This window comes from Dipodomys spectabilis, unplaced genomic scaffold, assembly GCF_019054845.1.
Source record: "Dipodomys spectabilis isolate Male_0828 unplaced genomic scaffold, ASM1905484v1 ptg000317l, whole genome shotgun sequence".
NCBI classification, from domain to species: domain Eukaryota; kingdom Metazoa; phylum Chordata; class Mammalia; order Rodentia; family Heteromyidae; genus Dipodomys; species Dipodomys spectabilis.
The window spans coordinates 1,795,510-1,818,125 of NW_024870994.1; the positions used below are offsets into that span (position 1 = coordinate 1,795,510).

Consider the following 22,616-nt stretch of genomic DNA (forward strand, 5'->3'; position numbering starts at 1 on the left):
TGTTTTATGATGTTTAATTTTCAAAATCTAGTCTCTCTCCCCAGCTATGAGGCTATTCTGAGCAACCAACGTCACAGTTTAAGCAGAGTGCCTAAAATTTATAAGGTGTTTTGTCTTAAAATACACAGTTCACTGAGAGTCCATGTTGGGCCCTCCTGGGGTTCAGGGGGAGCCAGGAGCTAGAGCTGAGTCTCTCCCTGCCAGTCCTGCTGGGCAGAAGCTGGGCTCTAAACACTGAGGCCTCAGTACCTTGAGGCCAGTTGAGGGCAGTCACTTGACTTCCTCTGCACAGGGAGGAAGTTGACAGTAGGCTCTCCTTGCTGTGAGCATCCATGCCCAAAACAGTGTTCAGACAATGGACAGTCATTTCTGGCTGGGACAGTGTGACCCATTGCATGGGGAATTCTGAGGTGCAGGGAAACAGTGCCTACATGACCAAAATATCAGTTGTCGAGCTGGGTGCTGGTGGCTCACGCCTGTAATCCTAGCTACTCAGGAGGCTGAGATCTGAGGGTCGCAGTTCAAAGCAGGCCAGGTAGGAAAGTCTGTGAGACTTTTATTTCCAATTAGCCACCAGAAAACTGGAAGTGGTGCTGTGGCTCAAAGCGGTAGAGCGCTAGCCTTGAGCAGAAGAGCTCAGGGACAGTGATCGGGCCCTGAGTTCAAGCCCCATAACTGGAAAGGAAAAAGAAAAAAAAAAAAAAAAAAATATATATATATATATATACACATATATACACACGTATATGCATATGTATAGAATATACATATACATATTAGTTGTAGGATTTTCTAGAAAATAAAGGAAAACATGTTGGGTTGTGCTACTGAACAGTGTCCTACTGCTGGAGAAAATGGTTGGGATGAATAACGCATTCTTTGATTTGTTTCAGAAACATGTGTGTTTGCATTTCTTGGCCTGTCCATTTTTAGTTTCCCTCACAAGTTTGAAATTTCCTTTGTCATCTGGTGCATAGTAAGTACATCCCTTGTTTTTATTTAAATGCTTATTTTTAGATCAATAGCCACATATTCTAGATTCATTTATGTAACTGTTAACAGTTCAACAGCTACATAGACTCTTCTGTTTAAGTCTCTTTTGATTAAAAAGTCACAAACATGGGGCTGGGAAGGTGGCTTAATGGTAGAGTGCTTGCCTTGCGTGCATGAGGCCCTGAATTCGATTCCTCAGCACCATATAAGCAAAAAGAAAAAAGCCGGAAGTGGCACTGTGGCTCTAGTGGTAGAGCGCTAGCCTTGAGCTGAATTGCTGAGGGACAGCGCCTAGGCCCAGAATTCAGGCCCCACGACCGGACCAAAAAAAAAAAATCACAAACATGCAGCTTAAGTGGCAGAGCACTGGTCTAAAGCTTGATCCTGATGTCAAACCACATGCCACAAAAACTGTCAGGCGTGCCAGAAGGGCAAGGAGTGGAATTAATGAGTAAGTCTCATTAATTACTCTTTAATTTTCAGTGGCCTTGAATACTATGTCTCCTTTAAAAATGGAAACAAAGCTGGGCTCATATCTGTAATTCTAGCTACTCAGGAGACAGATCTGAGGATTGCAGTTCTGAGCCAGTCCAGCAGGAAAATCCGTGAGATTCTTATCTCCAATTAACCTCTCAAAAACCAGAAGTGGAGTTCACTGGTAGAGTGCTAGCTTTGAGCAAAATAGCAAGGGACAGAGTTAGTTCAAGGCCCACAACTGAAGAAAATAAAAGACATCAGAACAAAAGAATGGGGAAAAGAGCAAAAAAGCTCAGGGGCAAGGCCTAGGCACTGAGTTCAAGCCCAGGACCAGCACAACAATCAGAGTGCAGATTTAGAGATTGGGAGCATTGGGGTTTGACACTAGTCCCAGCAAGAAGTTAGTGAGACCCCATTTTGATCAATAAGTGAGCGTCGTGTTGCACACCTGTGAGCTCACGCGAGAGGCAGGTCTGAGGCAAAACTTACAGACCCTGTCTGGAAAATCACTGAAGCCAGTGAGCTGGGTCTCTGTAGCCAGCTATAGCCGTGTCAGACAAAATCCTTAGTACATTATCTGACATAAAAGTGTTTTGACTGCCGGGCACTGGTGGCTCACGCCTGTAATCCTAGCTACTCAGGAGGCTGAGATCTGAGGATCACGGTTCAAAGCCAGCCCGGGCAAGAAAGTTCGTGAGACTCTTATCTCCAATAAACCACTACGAAACCGGAAGTGGTATTGTGACTTAAGCAGTAGAGCACTTGCCTTGAGCTGAAGAGCATAGGGACATCGCCCAGGCCCAGAGTTCAAGCCCCACAACCGACCCAAAAAAATAAATACATAAACTTAAAGCCTGAAAAATGTACATGTGTCCCAAATGCAAATGAATGAATAAATACTTGTGAGAGTCCAGTGCATAATAGAGCTTTATTTTGCTATTTCCTTTTATTTTTTGTGTGCTAGTACTGGGGCTTGAACTCAGGGCTTTGAACTCTCACTGGGCTTTTTTGCTCAAGGCTAGCACTCTACCACTTGAACCATAGCTCCACTTTGGATAAATGCTCGTTATTTGGAGTCTCAGACTTATCTGCTCAGGCTTGCTTCAAACCTCTATCCTCAGATCTCAGCCTCCCGAGTAGCTAGAATTACAGGCATAAGCTACCAACTCCTGGTTGCTTTTGTCTTTCCTTTCCCCAGTGCTGGGTGCCTAACCCAGAGGCCCTGTGCATGCTAGGAAGCCCCAGCCCAACCCCATAGACTGTGTGTCATTAGGCATAAGGCCTTTGGAGATGGTGGAAGCCAAAAGCTATGGCAGGTACTTGCAGGTTCCTTTTGTCCAGAGCTAATGTCCATTTCCAGGTCGACATCAGTCTGCCACCTTGCCGTGGGGAGTGGGGCCCCACAGGGAGGCAGAAACCCTTTGCCCTCCAGAGCTCACCCTGTGGGGAAGACAGCAGCAGCCTGTCTCATGGTGAGGTCTTCTCAGTCAGGTGCCCTTGACCTGATGGATGGCTTCTGCCTGGGCTCTGGCCATTGGCCCTGTTGCTCCCTGGCTGTCCTCCCACTGTGGAAACGTGAGACACAGAGCTTGTTCCCCACACATGGACTCTGGCGCGGGTGCACCCCCCTGTGGCGGCAGCCACGAGATCCAGCGAGAAGCAGCAGAGCTGACTCAATTTGTGTTTGCAGGTGCTCGTCCTGTTTGGCAGAGCGGTCAACATTTTCCCTCTTTCCTATCTGCTGAATTTCTTCCGTGACCATAAAATCACTCCGAAGATGATGTTCATCATGTGGTTTAGTGGTAAGAGAGTCAACAGAGGGGAGAGCGGTGATAAAGACCTGCCCAGATACCGGGTTACTGCCTGCCTCAGGGTGCCCCCTGTGCTCCATGGAGGGCCAGAGGACCGGCTCAGGACCCCTGACTGTCAGCACGCAGCCAGGACCAGCCTTGCCCTGTCCCCTTCTTAGGGCTCATGGGGCAGGTGGTATCTGCTGTTCCTTTGCTTTTGGCAGTACTGGGCAGGTGACCCAGGACTTCATGCTAGAAGGCAGATGCCCTACCTCAGCCCTCCTACCCCCGACATACGCAGGGTGGCTCTTCTTTCCTTCAGCCAGAGTTCTAGCAGTTTCTTGGGATATTTCAGCTGCCGTTCAGTCATTTCTCCACATTTTCAAGCATGAAAATGATTTTATGAAGCTTTGACTCCTAAAAAAACGCATCCTTACGCATCTTTCCATTTTGGGGGAATACATAGAGTTCTTTGTGCTTCCTTGTTTAAGTGTTACGATTGAAGCATTTCCATATGAGTTAGAATATAGCAACATACTTCATAATGTTCTTGAATTTATAGCAAGCTTTAAATTTGTCTTAACATTGCTCTCAAGGCCAGGCGCCAGTGGCTCACGTCTGTCATCCTACCTACTCAGGAGGCTGAGATCTGAGGATTGTGGTTCAAAGCCAGCCTGGGCAGAAAGTGTGTGAGACTATTATCTCCAATAAACCACTCAGAAGGGGCTGGGAAGGTGGCTCAGTGGTAGAGCGCTTGCCTTGCATGCCTGAGGCCCTGGGTTCGATTCCTCAGCACCACATAAGCAAAAAGAAAAAAGCCGGAAGTGGCGCTGTGGCTCAAGTGGTAGAGCGCTAGCCTTGAACTGAAGAGCTGAGGGACAGCGCCCAGGCCCAGAGTTCAGCCCCCACGACCAGACCCAAAAAAAAAAAACCACTCAGAAAACCAGAAGTGGCGCTGTGGCTCAAGTGGTAGAGTGCTAGCCTTGAGCTGAAGAGCTGAGAGATAGTGCCCAGGCCCAGAGTTCAAGACCCATGACTGACCAATTAAAAAAAAAAATTACTTTCAAAAGATCTGGTTGCTCAGGCTTATAATAACAGCTGCTTAGGAGACTGAGATCTGATGATTGAGATTCAAAGCCAGAAAAATCCCTAAGGTTCTTTATCTCCAATTAGCACCCAGGGCCAGAGTTCTAGCCCCATGACCAACAAAACAAAACAAAAAGAGAGAGAGAGAGAGACAGCCTGAGTTCAAATCCCAATAGCACCAAAAATACCACAATGTGTGTGTCAACTGGCTGTACTGATGCACAACTGTAATCCCAGCACTCCTGTGCCTGAAGCAAGATTGCCAGCCAGTGCAAGGGCAGCCTGGCTCTGTACAGCCGCTCATACCAGGAAGCACTGCGGGGGTCTGTGACAGCATCCTCGCCTCCTGGGCTCCTGACCCGCTGCTGTCCCCTCAGGCCTACGGGGGGCCATCCCCTACGCCTTGAGTCTGCACCTGGACCTGGAGCCCATGGAGAAGCGGCAGCTCATTGGCACCACTACGATCATCATTGTGCTCTTCACCATCCTGCTGCTGGGTGGCAGCACCATGCCCCTCATCCGCCTCATGGACATTGAGGATGCCAGGGCTCGCCGCAGGAGCAAGAAGGACGTCAACCTCAGCAAGACCGAGAAGATGGTCAGTGCCGTGCCTGCTGGGGGCCTTGCCTGTGGGAAGGGCAGGCGTGGGATCCTGGGATGCCTGGTGTGTGCAGCATAGAGTCAAAAGCATAGGTCTGTGTGGTAGCATGTCCACCAGCCCCATGGTCCATCTGCAGCAAAAGGTGCTGGGTAGAACCAGGCAGCCCCGCCCCTGCCAGAGACCTGGCCTGGAAAGGTCCAGATCAGTGTCCCCAGTGCTCACTCAAACTCCTGTTGGGACCCACAGAGGGCAGGGCAGCTTGCAGTGAGTGGCTGCTTGGGCCGTCAAGGAGGTGGCCTCCCTCAGGACGTGGAGGGCACAGGCTAGGGCTGGAGGGGTCCAGTGTGGCTTCAGTGGAAACTACCTTTCCTATACCCATTGCCCACCTCTGGTGCTGCCCTGCCCCTTTCTAGTGCTCCTTTGCAGGTAGCAGGAATCCTCACAGCCTGCCTGTGATTGGAGACTGTCTGGAAGACTGGGCCTCCCGGCCCCGCAGCCCCTTAGTTGGCACCAGCACAGGGCTACTGTGGGGCTGAAGGTGGAGGCCTTTAGGTGACATTGGGCCGAACTCTGTGGGCTCCCATGTGCAGGCCCTTCTCCTTGCCCTGTCCACCACCTTTCTTGCTGGGTTTTGTTGTTAGGGACCAGTCCTGGGCCTTGAACTCAGGGTCTGGGTGCTGTCCCTGAGCTTTTGTGCTCAAGGCTAATGCTCTAGCCCTTTGAGCCACAGCTCCATTTCCTGCTTTTTGGTAATTAATTGAGGTCTCAAGAACTTTCCTGCCTGGATTGGCTTTGAACCCCAATCTTTAGATCTCAGCCTCCTGAGTAGTTAGGATGACAGGCATACTTGCTGGTTTTTAAGAGTGGGCGTAGGCTGCAGCAGAAGGGGCCTTTGTAGCAAGCACTGTAGGGACTGGAGCCCCTCTTGTGGAGGTGAGAGGCCGGGCTCCTTCAGCATGCACATGCGCTGTGGTCAGGCACCGCAACACTGCCTGCAGAAGGTGCTTGTATGGCACTGGCCTGCAGGTGAGCACACCGAGGCCTGGTCAGAGCCCAGGCCTCACTGCACACTGCAGGGCGGCCGCAGGTCGACTGCCAGTGGCAGCCCCGGAACTTGATAGATTCAGCTTCTTGGCCTGACCTACTGAGGCGGAGACTGCAGGTGGGAGGGTGCCCCGAATGTCCTGTTGCTTCTGTGGGAGCAGAGCTTTAGCATCTCCGTAGCACAGATCAGAATGCCCACCCCCACCCCCCACCCCCGTCTGCCTCACAGGCCCGGCCTGGAATGGGAGGGCTGTCATTAGTGGCGGTGTCTGGTGATGATGGTGGCGACAGTGGTGGTGGTGGCTTCATCAGGTTTCTGCTGGCTTGGGGCCTCTGCTGGGGTGGAGCAGAAGAGCCTCGGTCCTCATCTCCAGGCTTGTCTTCCCCCTCCCTCTCCCTGCCCTCCCCTCCCCTGCCTGCCCACCCAGCTCCCAGAGCTTCTGACTCAGCTGTGCCAGCCGAGGGCCAGGGGGCTGCTGTGCCCGTGGTTGCCCTGCACTGAGGGTGCAGTGAGTAGTTAGGGCTGGGTGGTAGGAGGTCCCGGGGAGCAGTGGCTGACAGCTGGGGCTCCCTGTCACCCAGGGCAACACAGTGGAGTCGGAGCACCTGTCGGAGCTCACGGAGGAGGAGTACGAAGCGCACTACATCAGGCGGCAGGACCTCAAGGGCTTCATGTGGCTGGACGCCAAGTACCTCAACCCCTTCTTCACACGGCGGCTGACCCAGGAGGTGGGACAGGCCCAGGGCTTCCTTAGTGGCCCTGGGCCGGGGGGCAGGCTGCGGGAGGCCTGTGGGAGCCACCAGTGTACCCCGCTCCCTGTGGGCTGGGGGAGCAGAGCTCAGCTGCCCCTGCTTTTCCTTCCCAATGTCCTCCCCAAGCCGGGCTGAGGGGTTCAGGCACTCTGTGGCCTTGGGCAGTACCCAGGAGTGCATGGGTGCTGCTGGGCCCCTCGGGAGGTGATGAGGTGAGAGGTGAGGCCAGGGCTGTCCCTGCAGCCGTCCCCATCCCTCTGGGCCCGTCTCGGCTGCCTGGCCGGCACGCGCTTGTCGGGGGTGTCTCGGGGTCTGGGCACTGCACCACGTGCTCTCTGGCCATGCAGGAGACCCAGCGCTAGCTCACTTGACAGCAGGGGGGAAACTGAGGTTTTTGGGGAGAATTGAGCCCACACGTCTATACCTGAGGCTGTGGGCTGTCTAGCTCCCCTGCCCCTCCCATGTGCCCAGTGGTGCTTTCTGTTTGCTCCCTGTGCCTTGCCCCGCCCCTCCTCCCGCTGACCGGCTCCTGTGTCTGTGCCCAGGACCTGCACCGCGGGCGCATCCAGATGAAGAGCCTCACCAACAAGTGGTACGAGGAGGTGCGCCAGGGCCCGTCAGGCTCCGAGGATGACGAGCAGGAGCTGTTCTGACGGCGCGAGGGCGAAGCTTCTGGGGCCCGGGACTCAGAGGCGCCAGCTTGCTTTCGGCAGCTTCTCCAGGATGTAAGACCAGCAAGTATAAGGTGGCTGCTCCCCTTGAAGTTTCTAGGCCTTTGGAGCTAGCTGGTTCAGAAATGCCTGTCAGCCCCAAACTCCCTGCTGAGCCAGCCCGAGTGGCTGACCACAGTCCCAGGTAAATGCTCCCCTCCTCTGCCAGCAGGGGCTGCCCAGAGCCTGCTGGGAGCCAGCCAGGGACTGCCAGCCCATTCCATCCTCCACCCCTGGAACAGCCTGCAGGCTGGGTGGCATCTGTGCTTCTGTGAGGAACAGCAGCCATTCTGACCCAGTGGCAAGACCTAGAGATCGCAGTGTCCCTCACTCCCTGAGAAACACTGAAGGACCATTCTCCAGCCTCTAGCTTGCCTGCCCTGATGTCAGCAGGGTCCACCTCTCCTGAGCTCCAAGGGATGCTGCCAGCCTGAGCCCTTCCCGGGCCTTCCTGTGGCATCACAGCGCCCTCTAGTGAGAGGAGTGGGAAGTATGGGGTCCTGTGGACAGCGCAGTGACAAAGCGCGAGCATCGTAACCACCCCACCCTCTGCTCCCTGTCCCCGGCCCGTCCTCCCAGGCTGCTGTTTACCTGCCACCACCCTCACTGCTGCTCAGGGCTCTGTCCCTTCTCTCTCCCATTCCCCGCCATCTTGGGTTCCATCTGAGCCAGGCTTCCAGAGCAGGGATTCTACAATCACACCTGGGACACAAGTGGCCTCAAGTCACACCCCCGTGGGTCCGGTGCCTGGGTGCTGGCTCACCTGCCCTTTCTGTAACTGCTGTACTCTGCCCAGTCCCCACGCATGGCTCTGGGGGGGGTCTATGCCCTCGGGTGAGTGAAGTTGCTGTGTGCATGCCATCCCGGGCTGCTGAGCGAGGGTAGCTTGGTGCCATCTCGGGTACTCAGACCCTCAGTGCAGGGCAGAGAAGCCACCAGTGCATCTTGCAGGGCAGTGCTGGCTGGGCCAATGTCCCCGGCTGTGGAAGTGCCCACCCGAGTCCCCAGACCCCAGTGACCCACAGATCCCTGTGTATGGGGAAGGGTTTAACTGTGTTTCCAGGCCAGCAGACGGATGTGGCCTTCTGAGCGCATGGGTCCCTGATCCCATGGGCTGCACCCTGGCAGAAGGAGCCCCAGGCATGGTGGCTGGGCTGCCTGGGCCCGGAGCTGCCCTCGGTGCCATGCAGATCTTTATCTGCCCCGATGAAGAGCCTGAGGTGGAGAGCGGAAGCCACCCGCAGTCCGGCCTGCTGGCTGCTACCCCTCCTCTGCCGGAGCCTGCAGTGGGCATGGCTCCGTGCTGGACAGAGCCAGAGCCCGGCCTTGGAGCTGACAGCTGCTCTGTGACACACAAGGCTCCCTCCTTCTGGGCTCTTGCCAGTTCCCAAGTGCGGGGCATACCTCGGTGCTAGGGAAGGACCAGAGCGTTTCTCCCCCGGCTCCTCGCTGCTCTGCTGCCCCTTCCCGGCCCCAGGGGGCAAAAGTGCCGTTGTGTACCCTGGCCTCAGTGAGGGCTCATCCCCACTGTGCAGCCAGACTGGGCTGGATAGAGATTGCGGGGAGGGGCTGTGTGCCCTGGAGGCCACCGCAGGTGTGCATGAGGGAGGCATGGTGCGCCCAGCCTCCACCGGAGCTCAGACCCCCCTGCACGGCCAGGGCCCTGCATTCTCAAGCTCCTCCCGGGCAGCTTTCCCTGGGGTTTCTGGAGCTCTGAGGCTGGGCCTGTGCCCCTGCAGGCCTCTTGCTGCTCCTCTGGGAGGGGGAGGGGAGGCCGAGGGGGGCCGGGCCTCCTTTTTGCCCCTGCTTGTCTTGTCTTACACATTTAGAAGTGGTTGGAGAAGTCACATCACTGGATATTTATTTAGAAATAAAGATGCTGCTCAATCAGAGCTGGTCTCCGCCATGTCCAGTGGCTTGGCAGACACGGGGTTTCTCCCTCCTAGATGCCACTTGAGTCCTCGGGCCTGCCTGCAGCCTTCCTTGGCCAGCAGCGGCAGGCTCTGGCACAGTGCCTAGGAGTTGGGCCTGGGACTGCTCAGAGGCCAGTTGGGCTGGCCCCAGCCTGGCCAGTGCCTTTTCCTTGGCACTCTGAGCCCACTGTCCAACAGGGGCCGTTTCTGTGTCCACAGCTGTCTTCAGGTAGGAGGGAGGGAGACGGGGCCAGGAGTTTGTTTGCACCCTCGTGGACCTGCTAGGCATCGGGCCGTGTATAAGGCCCCAGGCAAAGGAACCCAGGAGGCAAGTGCTGGGTCTCCTGCTGCCCACCCCACCACAGCCCAGGCAGGAGGGGCAGAACTTGCCAACTGGACCTGGATGTCCCCAGCCTGCTGGCCAGAGGCAGCCACCACCCCACCATAACGGAACCTGCAGGTGTGGGACACGTGGGGGCTGACCAGACCACAGCACTGGGGAGACGTAAGCCACAGGCCCTGGCACCTAGCAGAGCTGGCCCTGAGGGCTGGGAAGGGACTCAGGTCAGATGGGGCTGGTCTGCTGGCCCAGGGCACCGCCCCGTGGGACATCCATTCACGTTCGACTGCCCGGCCCTCTGGGGAATGAGAGGAGCAGGCATGAGAAGAAATCACTTTCGAGGCCAAAAGCTGACGGAAGGCCAGACGGGCCACAGAGTCCAGGAGCCTATACCCACTTAACTGCACAGGCTCGAGGTTTTGGATTTTGTCCCTAAAGTAGGAATGTGCTCTCTCTCTCTCTCTCTCTTGAAAAGCATCTGCGTATCTTTTTTTTTTTTGGGGGGGGGGTCCAGTTGTGGGGCCTGAACGCCAGGCCTGGGTGCTGTCCCTCAGCTCTTCAGCTCAAGGCTAGCGCTCTGCCACTTGAGCCACAGTGCCACTTCGGCTTTTTTCTTTTTGTTTATGTGGTGCTGAGGAATCGAACCCAGGGCCTTATACATGCAAGGCCAAGTGCTCTACCACTGAGCCACCTTCCCAGCCCAGCATCTGCGTATCCTTGATGAGTTGCAAAGCTTAAAATATTTGCTGCTGACCATCTACGAAAGTTTGTCCATCCTCCCCTCAAGGCGTTCCTGTGCTCTACCCATGGCATGTCCAGGGGACGCAGGGGATGCTGGCCTGGCCCAGCAGGGCAGCCGAGAACAGATCTGGTACAGACAGGCAGCTGAATGAGCAAGCAAGCATGAGTAAAAGGGGCGGGTACTGGTGACTCACGCCAGTAATCCTAGTTACTTAGGAGGATGAGGTCTAAGGATAACCACCAAAAAGCCAGAAGTGGCACTGTGGCTCAAGTGGTAGAGTGCTAGCCTTGAGCCAAAAAGAATCTCAGGGATAGTGCCTAGGCCCTTAGTTCAAACCCCAGGACTGGCAAAACAAAACAAAAACAGAGTTACAGTTTTCAAAATAGTGTGGTATTGATAGACAGCTCAGTGGAATAGAATAGCCAGAAATACACCCTTGTGATCATGGCCAAATAATCATCAAAAAAGCCACCTAGACTGTTTAATGGGGAGAAGGCAGGCAGTCCCTCCAGCAAACAGGGCTGGGAAAACTGAACATCTACATACAAAATTTAAGATGTAGCTGGGCACCGGTGGCTCACTTCTGTAATCCTAGCTACTCAGAAGGCTGAGATCTGAGGATCACAGTTCAAAGCCAGCCTGGGCAGAGAAGTCTCTGGGAGACTAATCTCCAACTAATCACTCAAAAACCAGAAGTGGTGCTGTGGCTCAAAAGTAGTAGAGCATTAACCTTGAGCACATAGAGGCTCAGGGACAGCACCCAGGGTCTGAGTTAGACTCAGGACTGGCAAAAAAACAAAAAACAGGATTCCATTACCCGGGGGAAAAGGCAACTGGAGACGGGTACAATTCAGTGTGCCACAGCTTCCATCCCTCCACGGCAGGCAATCAGTGTGGTACCACAGCCTGGCACTTGGAGCTGGCATCAAAGCTAATCCTGTACAGCTGGTGAACTTGGTGATGGTTAAGTGTTTGTCGTTTACATATACAAAGGAAGAGATCTGCTCTGTCACCGCCTGCTCTAGATGGCTGGGCTGGCATCTTCCAATTTTCCAGGCTGAGGAACCTCTAGGCACCCACTTCCTGTCAGCTCATGGCAGCTGACAGCAATGCCAGCATGGAGGCCTGGGTTCTTGGTTGGGCCAGTGTGTGATGCAGAAACACCATCTCCTCCCTGTGGCTGCATGGCCTGCCTCAGGGCCTGTCCAGCAATGTTTGGTGGGGCTAGTGCAGAAAGCCAGGTCTGCTAGAACCCCAGCACTTTCCTCACTCTCAACACCTGCCTTGGGTTTTGCTTTCTCTTGTGTGATACTGGGGCTTGAACTCAGGACTTAGGAGCTGTCCCTGAGCAGCTTTTGCTCAAGGCTAGCACTCTACCACTTGGGCCACAGGGCCACTTCTGTTTTTGAGACTTTACTGCCCAGACTGGCTCTAAACCATACTCATAAGAGCTCATCCTCCTGAGTAGCTAGAATTATAGGTGCCCGACTTTGAATAGATTTTTATGGCTTTTTTGTTGTGTTTTTATTTTTGGTGGATTGTGGGGCTTGAACTCAGGGCCTGGGCACTGTACCTGAGGTTTTTTTTTTACTCACGGCTAGTGCTCTATAATTTTGAGGCCACAGCGCCATTTCTGGTTTTCAGGTGGTTCACTAGAAGTAAGTCCAGGGACCTTTCAACCTGGGCTGACTCTGAACTGTGATCCTCAGATCTGAGCCTCCCGAGTAGCTAGGATTACAGGAATGAGCCACCAGCGCCCAGCTAGTTTTTATCATTTTTAAAATAGGGATTAAAAAATAATAAAAGCCAGGCACTGGGGGCTCACATCTCCCATAAACCACCAGAAAACTAGAAGTGGTGCTGTGGCTCAAGTGGTCGAGCACTCGCCTTGAGCTAAAGAGCTGAGGGACAGCGCCAGGCCCTGAGTTCAGGCCCCACAACTGACAAAAAAAAAGTAATAAAATAGGGATCGAACCCATGATAGCTGGTTTAAAGGTAATCTCACAGCTGCGCATGGAAACGTGGTGTGGCCTGCCTTAGAAGCTAAGCGCACTCCTAGGCGCCTACAGCAGCAGGGCTAGGGCTGGGTGGGGCTGAGCGGGGCTCCATCCCGGGGCCAGTAACGCGTCCTCCTGGAGGGAGTTGCGGAACTAAAGTTCTGAGGTCAGGCCTCTGGGCTACCATCCAGCGGGGCTGCAGCCCTGCCGTGACATCCTGGAGACCAGTGGTCACACCTGTGTGGCCTCTGCTGAGAGCCCGCGGGGACTGCTGTTGCTTGTCATCTCAGAGCACAAGAGTCATGTCATGAACTAAAGATGACTTCCAAACCAGAGCAGCCCCACTTCTAAGAGAAATGCGGAGGGAAAGGGGACACGAAACCCCAACACTTCATTTAACAATGGAAGACACTTTATTATCTTTTAAAATCATCTCTCAACATTTCAATACTTAGTAGAAATCAAATGCAAAACATGTGAATGTGTCACTAGCATTTACTCAATTGTCCCATCACCGTCTATAAAGAGCCACAGCAAGGAGTGGCCGTGGCCCCGGAAGCTCTCAGGACTCAGCAGGGCCACAGCTCCGCCTGCCAGGAGCCACTGCGATGCTGGAGCTATCTGGAAATGGAAAACTAGAAAACCAGAGCGCTCTGGAGTGGGCTGGACCTTGCCGGTTGTGAAATGGGAAAAGGAACCACGAACGCCCCACAGGCTGGTGGCTGCAATTCAACTTTATATACATCGACACAGGATCTACCAGACGGATATAAAAAGAGCCGTGGAAGAGCTGGAAAACCTTAAAACCACTCGGCTGAGCTGGAAGAGCGGCAGCAAATTCACAGTGGTCTCAAGATGCAGCCGGGTTGAAGCTGGCAGAGCCGGCGCCTCTGCGGGCACTGACTCCCGTGTGCATGGCACACGCACGCCCTCAGTTCAGGAGTGATCCATTTCCAACTTCTTGCCCCACTCTTGCACCCCCAAAAGGAAAACCCAGAGATCGTTCACATGAGGAGCTTCGGGTGTACAAGTGGGAGGCTCAGTGCAGGGCGGGTGTGTCTGTCTGACACACATGCTGCTCTGCCCACTCCTAGTGCAAAATGACGGCAAGTGTCGGTGCCCATGAGTCTCTAGTGTCTGGAAGCAGGAGGCCCGGGACAGGCGGGCGCCCCACCTCATCTTCCTTCTGCGGGAGCCTGGAGAAAAGTTTGGAGAGCCGGCTTCACTCTCGGCAGGCGCCAGAGCCCAGGGAAAGGGGCCAGGGCTCGCGAGCCCCCACTGAGGGGTCAGTCTGCAAGACGCTGCACCCCGGAGGTAGGTGTAGCGCGGAAGACAGAGCTCCACCGGAGGGAGAGGGGTGCGGCCAGCTTCTCCCTGCCCCGGCCCCCTCTCACCTGGCCAGCAGAGGCGGCAGCAGAGGGCAGAGGCCGCCCTTGGAAGACGGAAGAACCCAGTGTGTTTATAAACAGCTACATCATTCACGTTTAACCACTTTGAACACAGCAAGTTCAATATTTATTTAAAAATAAATCTCAAAAAATATCTATTTACAGAACAGGAAGAGGGGCGTGTGCAAACAGAATGGGGTCGGTGCTGGGGGTCCCCTCTGCAGTGTCAGAGCCTGGCTCACCTTTGACCCCTGGAGAGGCGGGGTCTGCATGGGGACCCCTGCACCTGGAAGAGGATGGCCAGAGAGGAGCCATGGGCCCGTGTGGCCGGAGGGCTCATTTCGCAAGCCGACAGGGCTCTAGCTCACCACTGTGTATGTGTGTGCGTGGGGGGGGGGGGGACTCCAGGGGAGAGGGCGGTGTCCCGCAGATAGAGACCCCCTCCAGGAGACAAACCAAACCAGCGCAACAGGAAGTGGAGAGATTAGCAAAACTCAACTGAACAGAAGTGCCACCCACTCTCTTGCCAAACGACAAAGCAGCCACTGGGCGAGATGAGTGGCCGTGAAGTGGCAGGTGGGCGGCCGGTGGCCGTGGCGCCCGCGTGGCTGTGGCCGGGCGTGGTCTGCGGTGGTGATGCTGCCGCGGGTGGCGTAGCCCTTGGGGAGGCGCGGCGTGGCGCGGCGCGGGTCTACCTGTAGACCAGGTGTGAGAACGGGGCGGTCTTGTAGCTCAGCTGGCTGTTGGGCAGGAACTTGTGCAGCTCCCCCTTCTTGCAGCAGGGGTCGTAGTGGTAGGCGCTGAGGCAGCCCTCGCAGGCCACTTTGGAGCACTGGGTGCAGGTGTTGGCAGCGCCGGGGCGGTTGCAGAACCCACAGCGCGAGGTGGCGGCGGCGGCAGGCTTGGGCTTGGCGTGTGGGGCCTGGGTCTGGCCGGCGTACTTCTCCCGCAGCGGGGCCCCAAGGGCCAGGCCGTCATGGGCAGAGGCCTTCCCGGGGAAGGCGCCGGGCTTGGCAGCCGGGGGGCAGGCGAGCAGGCTGTCGCAGCGCTGGCAGAGGGAGGAGCTGCAGGGCAGGCCGCAGTTCTGGCACTTGGACAGGACGGACTCTTTGGTGGGGGGCGAGCGCTTGTGGTAGAGGGCCGGGCCGTCACTCCTGACCAGCCATACATCGGGCCGCAGAGCATCCTGCCTCCGGTAGGTGGCCCTGGGCTCCGAGTCTGTGTACAGATCGACATCCTCCTGGGTGGAGAAGTAGGTGCCGCGCAGCAGGCCGAGGCCGTTGCTGGGCGAGGCGGGGGGCATGGCACCCGGGCTGCCGTGGGGGGAGCTGGACATGGCCAGGGGTGAGGGGGATGGGCGGGTGGACCCGTCCTTTGGGTCGCCCCCCACGTCTGTGGCCACGGGCTCCTTGCGCAGGCTCAGCGAGGCCTTGAGGGGCGGCCTCCTGCTCTCCCAGCAGCTGTCATAGGCGTCCACCGACCGGGAGGCCTTGGTCACGCGGGGCTTGTAGTAGTCCTTGGCCGCGCGCTCGCTGGCTGACTTCTGGAGCGCCACCCGCGCCATGGAGGCGGTCAGCTGCTCCCTGCCCTCCGCCCGCCGCCGCAGGGCCTCCGAGCAGCTGCGCGCGTCTTCCCCGCTGCTTTTGCGCTCGCCCACCACGTCCAGCTCAGAGTAGCCCTTGTCCTTTACCTGCGAGTGGATCTCCAGCATCTGCTCGCACTCAACCTTGGCCAGAAAGAGCTCGAAGGAGACCATCTTCACCTGCAGGCTCTCCACGAGCTCCCGGAGCTTGTACGCGCTCCCCAGCTCGGGCACGTAGCCCATGTAACTCAGGATGGTCCGCACGTCCTCATCCAGCAGAGCAGACTTGACATAGTAAACAAAAGGGCCCGTGTACGTCTAGGAGAAGAGGGGTCAGAAAAGAGGTTGAGGGCTCGGAACGTGGCTCAGCGGTAGAGTACTTGCCAAGCATGCATGAAGCCCTGGGTTTGATTCCTCAGCACCACATACACAGAAAAAGCCAGAAGTGGCGCTGTGGCACAAGTGGTAGAGTGCTAGCCTTGAGCAAAAGCAGCTCAGAGACAGCGCCCAGGCCCCAAGTTCAAATCCCAGGACTGGTTAAAAAAAAAAAAAAAGGAGCTGGGCGCTGGTGGCTCACGCCTGTAATCCTAGCTACTCAGGAGGCTGAGATCTGAGGATCTCGGTTCAAAGCCAGCCCGGGCAGGAGAGACCGTGAGACTCCTATCTCCAATAAACCACCAGAAAACCAGAAGTGGCGCTGTAGCTCAAGTGGTAGAGCGCTCGCCTTGAGCTGAAGAGCTGAGGGACAGCGCCCAGGCCCAGAGTTCAAGCCCCACGACCGACAAAAAAAAAAAAAAAAAAGGAGAGAGATTGCTGGGCACAGTGGCTCCCACATAAAATCCCAGCCACTCACAAGGCTGAGACCTGAGGACTGAGGCTTGAAAGCTGGGCAGGAAAGTCTGTGACACTCTTACCTTTAAATAACCACCAAAGAGCCAGAAATGACACTGCAGCTCCAGGTGGTAGAGTGCCAGCCTTGAGCCCAAAAGCTCAGGGTCACTGCCCAAGGCCCTAAGTTCAAACCACAAAACTGGCACACAGAAAAGAAAATGAATAAAAAACAGGTTAGCATGGCCTCAGCCAAACCCAGGAGGCGCGGGGCAGGGAAAGGCCAAGGCTGGCTAGCTGAAGAAGGCGGAGGCTAGGGAGTGCACAGCCCCAGCCCTGGGGCTCTTTAGACTCTGGGATGGAGGGAGCACACCACGGTGCACCCCGGCCCCCCCAAACTCCCTTCCTCCTGCTACCACGACTGACGTGGGGCTCAGCCAATAGAAGGTGACCCACAGGCTCGCCACCGTGCATCCTAGGGCCGGGAAGGGACAAGAAGGGAGAAGGGAGAGCCGTGGACATGGCAGCCCGCCTCACCTTGATGCTTCGGAACTCCTTCTTCCAGGGGTACAGGAAGAGGTTGACGCCCACTGTCTCCAGCACACTGAAGGCGCAGTGCAGAGCCCGCAGGCTGGAGCCGCTCAGAGAGCGCAGCGCGCTCTCCACCACCTCATAGAACTGGATCAGCCGGAATCGATAAAAGGGATCCACCTTGTAGAGGCTGAGCAGGGTAGAGGCCGCCACGCGCAGGAACTCATCGCTGCCCGGCCGCTGCTGGCTGGGCCCGGCGTCCACATGGCCCTCGTGGAACTGCACGTACTTCCGAAACAATTCATCCTTGTACTTCGTCTCCATGGAGCTGGGCTCCCCAGACGGGGCTACCTCACCTCCTCCATGGCTGCTGGGCTGCAGGCAGGGCCCGGGCTAAACTCAGCGGCATGGCGCCGGCCGGGACCCTCGGAGGCCCTGCAAGGGGAGGCACAGAGGCGCGTTACCGCTGAAGGCTACCCTGGCTTGGCCTGCGGAGGCAAAGCCCAGCCCAGCACAGGCCTGGGCTCCATAGGCAGGGCCCCAGAGTCCCTAAGTCCATGCCCTTCCTGCCACACCCTGCTTCCCGGGGGCAGGGAGGAGCAGCGGTGGGCACCGCTGTGAACACGGAGGGACTGGCAGGACACACAGCTGTAGCACAGCGGGGTCTGACCCCAGGGCCTCTAAGGGTATAACCAGAAAGTTCTAGTGGGGACAGTGGGCATGGTCAGAAATACAGGTCCTGGGTTCCACCTCCACAATCTCTGCCATTTACTTTTTTGGGGGGAGAGGGGAAGGGAGGGAGTCCAGCCCTGGCGTTTGAACTCAGGGCCTGGGCGCTGTCCCTGAGCTCGGTGTGCTCAAGGCTGGCGCTCCACCACTTGAGCCACAGCTCTACTTCCAGCTTCTTATGGTTAATTGGTGATGAGAATCTCAGGAACTTTTCTGCCTGGGCTGACTTTGAACTTTGAGTCTCAGAGCTCATCCTCCCGGGTAGCTAGGATAACAGGCGTGAATAGCATCTGGCTACAATTTCGTATTTTATTTAGCCAAAGAACCAGAAGGTGCCACTGTAGAGTTAAAGCAAGGGAGAGGGATGCAACCAGTGTCCCTGTGGGTGCGTTCTGCAGCTGGCCAGGGACAGAGCCTCCAGAGCAGGGCCCAGGCTCTGTGCCCCTCATCTGCTGAGCCACCGAGCGTGACCCGGGGGCTTCTCAGGTCACCTGAGCCAACCTCAACCTCTTGGGGCAGTGACCTTTACTAAGGTGAGTTTGCGAGGGTTCCCTGTGGGTGAGGGCCCTCTGAGGGCCGCGCCCTCCACAGGCCCCTCCAGCCGCGGGGCTGCCCAGCCCACACTGCCGTCCTTGCGTTGGGTGGGGCCGCCCTGCTCAGGACTAAGGCCACCTCTGCAGTGCCCTGTAACTGCCTGAGCAGGGAGGGCAAGGGACTGGGTGCGGCTTGTCCGGTCCAAGTGCAGATCTTTGCTCAGCTCAAAGGCAATAAAATCATCTTTGCCCCAAAGAGCCAGTGGCCTGGCTGGCCTCGGTTTGGGGGAGATTCCTGGGGGCTCCAGAGGGCACAGCACCACTTGGGTGGACATTTCACCCCCTGCTGGAGGTGGAGGCACCTTGGCTGGGCTCCTGCCCAGCCAACAGCAATGCCTCATTCTCTGGGCTGCACCGGCGGGCAGCTCAGGCGCGCCTCTGCCTCAGGCCCTTTGCACGTGTCCCCCTGCATGTTCTCATTTACCCCCATTTAGGCCTTGGCTCCAGGGCCAGCCCTTAGGGGCCACCTGTCAATTTTTACCTTGGGTAGTCCTAGCTTCCCAGTCCCTCACTGTCACCCTATTTAGGGAAACCACAATCACCAATTCCATGCTGTTCCGACTTCCCTCTGTCTCCCTGCTACCTGGCACTGGTGAACTCACAAAGGCAAGGAGCGTGTCTGTTCTGTCTCCCACGGTGCCTAACACTGGCTGGCACAGGAGATGTGGGCCCCCCTTCAGCTGCTCTGGGTGCCCCCAGAACCCCGGGAGATAGCTAAAGAGGGAGAAGTGGCTGGGGAGCCTGGTGGGCTACGCTCCCAGTAGCTAAGGTCAGCTGAAGGTGGGTCAAGATTCCTAGCTGGTCTCCGACCCTGGTGCAACAGGGTACCACCTGGGCCCAGGCCTGGATAGCACCAGGGTGGGCCAAGGTAAAGCAGAGGAGAGCAGAGAAGATTGGGACAACACTGAAGAGCTAATAAGCATCTGCCATCAAAGCACGCCGTCCACTCCCACAACAGTCAAATGCACCAGTCATGCATTGGCTCTACGGCTGTTCTTTATCTACCAGAAGCTTCTATCCTGCATCTGGTTCCAGGGACTACTTTTTGGTTCATCTGAAAACCATTTCAAAAGGACATCCAGGGGCTGGGATGCAGCTCTGGGGTAAAGAACTTTCTTAGCATACAAAAGCCCTGAGCTCCACCCAACACTGCAAAAATACATTAAAAAAAAAAAAAAAAAAAAAAAGACACCATCGCCTCCTAAACACTGCTGTGACTTGTCTCTGGGAGTCAGCCATGAGCCCAGGAAGGCTGCCTTGTCCTCAGCTCCGCTCTTTGCTCAGGGGCCACTGCTCTGCGATGCGCCAGCAGGCCACCTGGGTCCAGCGGGTGCTCACAGCCAACCGCCAAGGCTGCAGAGCCCACTGAGGAGGAACCTTGAACTGACCTTGGAGAGAGGGAAAAGGCAAAAAAAGGCAAATGCTAAAAGATAGTCAAGCAAAGGAAAGAGAAGGAGACCAACAATGAGCCCTACTGAGCACCAAGCAATTCTCAGGCTTCCCAGGCAACTACACTTCTCATGGAAGAGGAAATCAAGGCCAGGCCACTAAGAGTCACCCTGCAGGGCCAGGATGGCTCAGCTGTGAACTCAGGCACACAGGTCTGGCCTCATCCAAGAATTGTGACATGAGAGCCACTCACAGTAAAAGTCCTCTTCAAAAACCAAGGAAGTCCACATGACACCCCAACATCAAGGAGGAGACTCAGTTCACAGAACCAGCTTGCCCCACGTCACAGGGCCACAGGGGGTGAGGCTGGCGCAAGACCTGAGCCTGACACCAAGATGCTGCCTTTTAGCGGGGCCCAGACGCTTTGCCTGTGAGCACTGCTACCTGAAAGGCTCATCAGCTACAGCACATGAGGCGGCCGGGTGGCGGGGCTGACTTCTGAAACTTCTTGTCGTGGCAAAATTCTCATCTTCCCACACAGAGCAGGCCCCCTATGATGTAAGCTCCAGGGCCATGGGGAAGAGGCTGGTCAGAGCCTGGCCAGTGGGGAGGCAGTTACATCATCCTTACTGCATACATTTTCTGAGAATACAGGCTGCCTTGTGGCTGGCCGGAGCTGGTGTCTTTCCCAAGCACAGAGCCAGCATTTTATTCCCAGTACTCTGCATGCACAAGAAAACACGCTCGCCACACCACACAACCTGGTTACAGGGGAGCAAGACAGCCCTGCCACAGAAGCTGTTAATTTCTCTAAGCAACCCAAAGATTGGAGTGACAAGCCGTGCCAGGCTGGCAGGGGGGAGGGGGGGGAGGGAGGAACAACAACACCACCGCTCTGTGAATATCCTGAGCGCTAAAAACAGGCAAATGCCCAGGGCCACGGGCTCTCGAGTGGCACCCTCAATTGGGCCCCTCGGCAAAGCACATCCCTGGAGATGGAGATTCTGCACGGGCGGAGGGGAGATGCTAGGGTTTCTTGGGGTCCGGTTTTTGAACATCTGAAGGAACCGGGGTGGGCCCGGGGCGGCAAGGCCCGGCGTGGCTTCCCTGGGCTGCTCCGCGGCGCACTGCAAGGCGCCCCCGCCCCGCTCAGGCAGAAGCTATTTTGGTGCCAGAGCCTCAATCCACAGGTCTCAACATCCTGGGTCCAGCTTCAGCCTCCGAACGGGGATGGGTGAGGGGCAGTCCCGGCTCACCCCCCCTCCGCCCCCCGCAAGCAGGAGGCTCCCGCCCCTGGCGCGGCATCTTGGGGTGCCACAGGCCCCACGCCCCTAACCAGCCTCCAGAGACGCCCACAGACCCTCCCCACCTCCCCCCACAGCGCGGCCGGGACCCAAAGGCGACGCTCCCCGGGGCAGCGGCCGCTCGAGGGCCCCGGGGGAAGCGGGGTCTCCCTCCCCGCGGGGACCAGGGCCAGCGGCGGCGACTTCCGGCTCGGTAACGCCTGCCGCCGGGAGGGGGGAGTCCCATCCGCTGGGGAAAGCGCCCCCCGCCCCAGGTGGGGCCGTTCCCACGGGCTGGCGCTCAGGCTCGCCGGTCTCCGGGCCTCACGCCGGGGCGGCGCGGGATCACCGGGCCCCGCCCAGCCCCCCGCGGCCGGCGGGCCCGGCGACGCCCGCTGCGGGTCAGGTGCGGGGCACGCCCGCACGGCCCCTTCTCCCCGCACCGGCCTGGCCCGCGGGCGGCGTCCCCGGCGCGCGGCCGCACCCGCAGGGCCCGCGCAAGGTCGCGGCGCGCGCACCAGCCCGGCCCCGCGGGCCCTCCCCGCGCGCCGCCCCCGAGGGTCGCGGCGTCCCCCGACCCGCCCGGCCGGAGACGGGGCGCCCTCCAGAGCGGCCCGAGCCGCCGTCGGCCGGCCCCGGGAGCCTGCGAGGCGGCCCCCGGCGGGATGGAGCGGCCCCGCTCCCGACGGCCCCGCCGAGCCCGCCGCGCCGGGAGGCCCCCGCCCCGCGCAGCTGAGGGCGGCCCCGCCCCGCCGCGCCGCGGCCCCACTCACCCCTGGTGCCGGCGCCCGGCCGAGGGAAGCGAGCAGGAGGCGCGGCCGCCGCCGGAGCCCGGCCGGCTGCAGGGCACGGAGACCAGTACCCGGGGTCGGCAGCGCCCCGGAAGCACTCGCTCCGGAAGTGACGCATACCAGGGGCGGGTCCATGGAGAGCCGGGGCGGTGGCTGCGCGCCGGGCCTGGGAAAGGGGCGACGCCCGCCTCGCGCCGAGGTCTCGCTGGCGGCCGACGGGGAGGCGGGAGTCGGAGGCGCGCGCTCGGGATTCTCGGAGGCCGCCTCGGACCCAAGGATGCGCTGTTGTAGTCTGTTGTAGTTTGGACAGGGACCCGGAAATAAACGAGCCGGAAGTGGCGCACCCACCCGCCGCGGGACGCTGGTTAGCCGGGTTGTCATGGAAACCGGTCGGGAGCGGTGAAGCGGGGTTCCTCACCCGCGGGACTGCCGCGCTCCGGGGAGGGCCGCGCCGACGGGAAGCGGTGGTCGAGCGCTCCCTCCACCCCGCCTCGCAGACGGACAGGCCGCGGCCCAGAGCCGGGCCTGGAGCGCGGTGGCGATCCGGCCCAGAGCCGGGCCTGGAGCGCGGCGGGGAGCGCGGTGGGGATCCGGCCCCGAGCCGGGCCTGGAGCGCGGCGGGGAGCGCGGTGGGGATCCGGCCCAGAGCCGGGCCTGGAGCGCGGTGGTGATCCGGCCCAGAGCCGGGCCTGGAGCGCGGCGGGGACTGCGGGGGGGATCCGGCCCAGAGCCGGGCCTGGAGCGCGGCGGGGAGCGCGGTGGGGATCCGGCCCACAGCCGGGCCTGGAGCGCGGCGGGGAGCGCGGGGGGATCCGGCCCCGAGCCGGGCCTGGAGCGCGGCGGGGAGCGCGGGGGGGGGGATCCGGCCCCGAGTCGGGCCTGGAGCGCGGCGGGGAGCGCGGGGTGATCCGGCCCCGAGCCGGGCCTGGAGCGCGGCGGGGAGCGCGGGGGGGATCCGGCCCCGAGCCCGGCCTGGAGCGCGGCGGGGAGCGCGGGGGGGGGGGGGGATCCGGCCCCGAGCCGGGCCTGGAGCGCGGCGGGGAGCGCGGGGTGATC

General features: G+C 58.4%; 2 protein-coding genes across 4 annotated transcripts in view; one reads left to right on the forward strand and one right to left on the reverse strand.

The window, feature by feature from the left end:
* Positions 1 to 9,346, forward strand: part of Slc9a8 (solute carrier family 9 member A8) — a 56,057-nt gene extending 46,711 nt beyond the window's left edge. Inside the window, exons 12-17 of one of the 2 annotated variants that reach the window (XR_006151323.1) lie at positions 894 to 976; positions 3,161 to 3,272; positions 4,724 to 4,944; positions 6,574 to 6,720; positions 7,290 to 7,489; positions 7,627 to 9,346. Coding sequence is in view for 1 of the 2 variants with exons in the window: in XM_042702193.1 (XP_042558127.1) it covers positions 894 to 976; positions 3,161 to 3,272; positions 4,724 to 4,944; positions 6,574 to 6,720; positions 7,290 to 7,397 (671 nt within the window). In the remaining variant the exon portion in view is untranslated. Of the gene's footprint in view, positions 1 to 893; positions 977 to 3,160; positions 3,273 to 4,723; positions 4,945 to 6,573; positions 6,721 to 7,289 lie in introns of both variants that reach the window. The other variant, XM_042702193.1, reaches the window with a different exon arrangement.
* Positions 9,347 to 13,935: 4,589 nt separating this feature from the next.
* Positions 13,936 to 21,601, reverse strand: Spata2 (spermatogenesis associated 2). Of its 2 annotated transcripts, XM_042702196.1 has the most exons (3): positions 21,543 to 21,601; positions 16,782 to 17,210; positions 13,936 to 15,734 (listed from the first exon to the last, which is right to left on the reverse strand). In XM_042702196.1, exons 2-3 carry the CDS (start codon positions 17,097 to 17,099, stop codon positions 14,526 to 14,528), a joined length of 1,527 nt encoding a protein of 508 aa, XP_042558130.1. In that variant the 5' UTR covers positions 17,100 to 17,210; positions 21,543 to 21,601; the 3' UTR covers positions 13,936 to 14,525. The 2 variants fall into 2 exon arrangements, with proteins under 2 accessions (XP_042558130.1, XP_042558129.1); XM_042702195.1 differs by lacking the exon at positions 21,543 to 21,601 and having other exon boundaries at positions 16,782 to 17,241.
* Positions 21,602 to 22,616: the final 1,015 nt, after the last annotated feature.

Bases quoted from the DNA above. Each gene is read 5' to 3' on its own strand.
- Spata2 (XM_042702196.1), bottom strand. From the start codon at position 17,099: ATGGAGACGAAGTACAAGGATGAATTGTTTCGGAAGTACGTGCAGTTC. The intron at 15,735-16,781 runs GTGAGGCGGGCT...CTCTTCTCCTAG, and splicing joins AGGAGTTCCGAAGCATCAAG to ACGTACACGGGCCCTTTTGT.